The 4,246-nt window shown below is 45.1% G+C and overlaps 1 protein-coding gene across 1 annotated transcript in view; it reads right to left on the bottom strand.

Annotated features, from left to right (window-relative positions):
* LUC7L (LUC7 like) overlaps positions 1–3,072 on the bottom strand; it is a 10,593-nt gene extending 7,521 nt beyond the window's left edge. Inside the window, exons 1-4 of the mRNA XM_010168595.1 lie at positions 2,977–3,072; positions 2,159–2,269; positions 1,321–1,464; positions 713–889 (exon numbers count right to left, since the gene is read on the bottom strand). Of these exons, the coding sequence (XP_010166897.1) occupies positions 713–889; positions 1,321–1,464; positions 2,159–2,269; positions 2,977–3,072 (528 nt within the window). The remainder of the gene's footprint in view (positions 1–712; positions 890–1,320; positions 1,465–2,158; positions 2,270–2,976) is intronic.
* Between the last annotated feature and the right edge of the window lie 1,174 nt (positions 3,073–4,246).

Below are 4,246 nucleotides of genomic sequence, written 5' to 3'. Positions count from 1 at the left end.
CCTACATTTTATGTGCTAGTCAATATCTCTATCAAGGTTCTCATTTTCCTCACGACTTCACTAACATACACCAGTGCAAGAATTGCCACTCTGCTTCGAGTGCTCGTGCTCTAAGAGACAAGCCCATAAACTTGGAGGCAAGGAACTGTCTCACCACAAGCATACACACCACAATGAAAGAGTATTCTGGCCTCGTGCCAACCATCAGTGAATGAGGCACAGGAATCACAACTGTTACTCAAGGAAGCTAAAGATCTCTCTGTGAGCAGGGCCAGCACTGCAATTCTACTACAAAGCATTCCAGAAAACTTCTAATGGCTTCAGCTCCTGCAGATCATCTTCACTGACAGCACTATGTGAAACTTCAGCTCAAGCATTTCGTGAAGAGGTCTCAAAGTGCTCTTCAATAGTCAAAAACACCACAGTGACAAATTTCAGCCAAAGCCACGAGAAAGAGCAATGGTACAGTCACATGTATTTAAGGAAGAAATTAAGTGTGACTAATTCTGAGGGTACACATTTAGTAGCCCAGAAATTATGGAATAGAACCCACTATGAGGCTACACAAACCTCCATTTGAAGCTTGAGGGACTCAGCAATCAGAATTTTCTGGGCTTTTACAAGCACTCGGCAAAGAAGTCTGTATGAATTCAATAGAAGTGTTTAATGTCTTCAGAACTACAAGGAGAAGGTTTAAAATAGACAAGATTACCCTCAGCTGATCCAGTTTCTCACGGATCTGAATGAAACCCAAGTGTAATTTGCCTCCAAAGTGGTCAGCAAGACGCCGGTCATTGTCATGGAGACCCAGATATGCTGAACAGACTTCACAGACACGCAGCTTCTGCTGCTGGAAACTGGATGCGGGCATGGAATTTCGGTATTCTTCCTAAAGGGAGGCAAAAAAACCCCACAGAAATGTCAGGGAACCTTTACATAGCCACAGCCTTCCAGGGAAACCCCTGCAAAGAATTGCCCTCCCGCTTTCCAGAATCAAAAACCACCCTCAATATAAAGGAGGTGCTGTACAAAATGCTCTGCAAGCACAGCTAACCTGACAGCCTACCCCTGCAAGAGACCAGTGAGCAAATATTCCAGAGGACAAATCCCCCCCTGCCCCAGTCAGCTCTCTTCACTAGATAAAAATGTCTAAAAAGCTTTTCTTTATCTATGACACCACACTGCCAACTGCTTGCTGGCACGTGGCTGAAACTGAGGAAGGTGCTGGCAATGTCACAAACCAGGTAGGAAGCACCCAGCTGTTTGTCACACACCCAGCCCAGCCCAGTGTTCCAGTTCATACCATACCCAAGGCCATACCTCTGCCTCTTTCTTTTTTGCTCGGACTTTCTCCACTTCCATCAAGATCTTTTGAGACTCATCAACATTTCCTTCAGCTCCCAGCTGCTCAGCTTTAGCCAGGAGTTTTCCAATGTCTTCATTCAGTTCATGTACTTTCTCTGCCTGAAGAGAACAGTGTGTTTTCAGTAAGACAAAAAACTTGCTAAAGTTTGTAGGATGACTTTTCCTTTTTCTCTAAAAAATACTGTTTAGTAACTAGTTGTCTTCCATAAAACAGGTTTAAAATAAATCTCCAAAAATCAAAGGAGTCCCAACAAAAAGGGATTGGTTGGCCAAGTACAGGCAATGCAGTCACAGCCATGTAGCAGAGAGAGAACTGGACACAGAGGGGACATCACCAGTTCTGCTGCAAATAGCAGCACATTTCTGGCTTGCAGGACAGAATCCACAAACCCAGCTTCAAAAATGCTCTGTATTGTCCCAATGAAGCAAGTTCCCAAAGAGGAAACTCCATGAGCACTTACTATGTGAAAAGACAACAATCATGGGATGGATTTACTATTCTAAGCTATCACATTAACACTGAATAGTGGGGAGGGACACACTAATATGCTTTATTGCCATACTAAAGTTCACTTCTTCCAGAGCTCATGTTTTACACTACCATGGCCCCCTTTGTCACAAGAACAACCAGAGCAGTGTTCTTCACTGCTCTGAGGATCCTCTCAGGAGGATGGCTGGAATTCACAAAGCCTTTGTGGAGCCTCACTTCCCAGTATCAATGGTGTCAGAGACAACAGAGCACCAGTGTTCTCACACAGACTTCCAAAACAACCACTTAATGAGAGGACTATACCTTTGCCGACACTTCAGCACTGATCTCCTCCTGTGTCTCAGCCAGGCGCTTCTTGGCCAGTTCCGTTCTCCGATCACACTCTGCGATGAAGGATTCCAGGTGATCCATCGCCTGCATGTTCAGACAAAGAACTTAATAAAGATGCTCTTGATGCCAGATCTAGCTTTGACAGACAACAGCTAGCTGGTGCAATCCCTGTATAACGCACAAACACCCTCAAGAACGGATGCCTTGAGAAAAAATATATGATACTTTGCAGAAAAAGTTAAATTTGATCCCTGCCCTTAAGTCTGTCATCTGCCTGAAACCTGCCACAGTTCCTTTCCTCTGACACATAACAGTATGCTCACATGAGGACTGCTTCGCACTGGAACGTCCAACGCATGAGCAACAGGCGCAAAGACAAAAGCACTGGCATAACCTGAAAAAAGGAAGACAGAATTGTTCTTCCGCTTGATCTGTGCCATGACAGAAAGCTAAATCCAGCAAAAGTGAAACCACAGAGCGGGAGGCTTTTAATGTCAAATCTCCTTCTGGGATAGGCCAGCAGGCTACCATGACCTGGTACAGAGCAGCAGGTGTGGGATGCAAGGAATGCCAAGAGAAGCCTTCCAGCTAGCTGGGGTTGCAAGGACTATAATTACTTTTACAATTTCAAGTCAGCAATCAAGCCAGCGTTCAGGAAGGAGCTGCCCATTCTTGTCAGGTAACACATCAAATAACATGGCTAGCTGAAATGCCTACTGAGTTCTATTGTTCAGTCAAATAGCTTTAAAAGGCAGTTTCCACAAAAGTAACAGAAATTAACCTGTACTCACATCCAGCTCAAAAAACAGGTCTCTCTCTTTACTTGCAATCTCATAATCTGCTCGCAGTGCCAAGTCGTGGATCTTTGTACATTCTCCCAGGTCCATTCGCTGTTGAAAAGAAAAAGGAAAATGAGTGTAAGAACCCTCCACTATGGCAACAAGCAACAGATACTTAACTCTTGTCAACTGTACCATATCAAAATACAGCCTCTTCAGGAAGAGCAGCTTCCTCTTAACCTGTCAGTAACAGAACTAGCCAGAAGAACCACGTTTGCTAGAACTCCTTTTCTAGGTGTTTCTGGAACAACATTAAAATACCCCAAGTGTTTTAAGTTCCATCCTACTCCTGCTCTAGGTCACAGCACAGCCTTCAACATCGCTGGGAGGGAGCTGGGGAGGCACAGCATGCAGCAGCAGCAACTCCTTCAACAGGCACCAACTCCAAATGCCTTCTGTTAAAGAGATACAGCACAGCAAACCAGAGCTCTGTACCCTGTCCACAGCTCACCTGGAAAAGCACATCTGTGTCAGGACGAGCCCTAGTAATGTAGTGAAAGATTCCAAATTACAGAACACACACAGAAGGCTTCCTATTGAGAACAAATGGGCTGAGGGGAACAAGGGCTGTGGCCAGTAGAAAAGCACAAACCCACGCTCACAAACAGCAGACTTGTAATTCTACAGCTGCCCCCTTCCCACGTTCAGCTGTGGCCTGGGATTTTAAAACCCACCCAAAGCTAGTTTAACACAAACTCATCTAATGAGAGACTTCTTGAGAGCACTTCCTCTCCCAGAAAGCCCTGGCTTGCACGCTGCCCTTCACTCTCATTGCAGCTGATGCTACTGGAATTTGTTATTTTTCCCCAACTTAGCAGTTAACAGCCAGATGAACTGATGTTAATTGTGCCCTCAAAACATGGAAATTGCATTTAGACATTATAAATATGTAAGAGAATATTTTTTCTACTGTAAGAGTGTGACATTTTGACAGCCAAAATGATAAAAGGCCTGAGTGTGAGCTACAGTACAAATGGCAGGGTACACGTCACCGCATGAAGCCACACCCCAGCCTGCCACCCTCTTCTCTCCTCGTCACCACCAGTCCCAAGGAGCCCAAAGCCACACACACACAACAGGTGTCAACTCGCTGAACTGCAGGAAAAGCTAAATACAGCTAAATCAGGATCAACACAGAATCCCTGAGGAGCATCACACACCAGAGCAGGGGGTGCCGGGGACACTTATGTGAAGCAGCAACAGAAGGGTTTAGAATGAAGCA

The sequence above is a fragment of the Antrostomus carolinensis genome, unplaced genomic scaffold, assembly GCF_000700745.2.
Source record: "Antrostomus carolinensis isolate BGI_N321 unplaced genomic scaffold, ASM70074v2 scaffold27255, whole genome shotgun sequence".
In the NCBI taxonomy this organism is placed as follows: domain Eukaryota; kingdom Metazoa; phylum Chordata; class Aves; order Caprimulgiformes; family Caprimulgidae; genus Antrostomus; species Antrostomus carolinensis.
The sequence above is the reverse complement of the archived record's forward strand: the minus strand, read 5'-3'. Positions and strand labels throughout refer to the sequence as shown.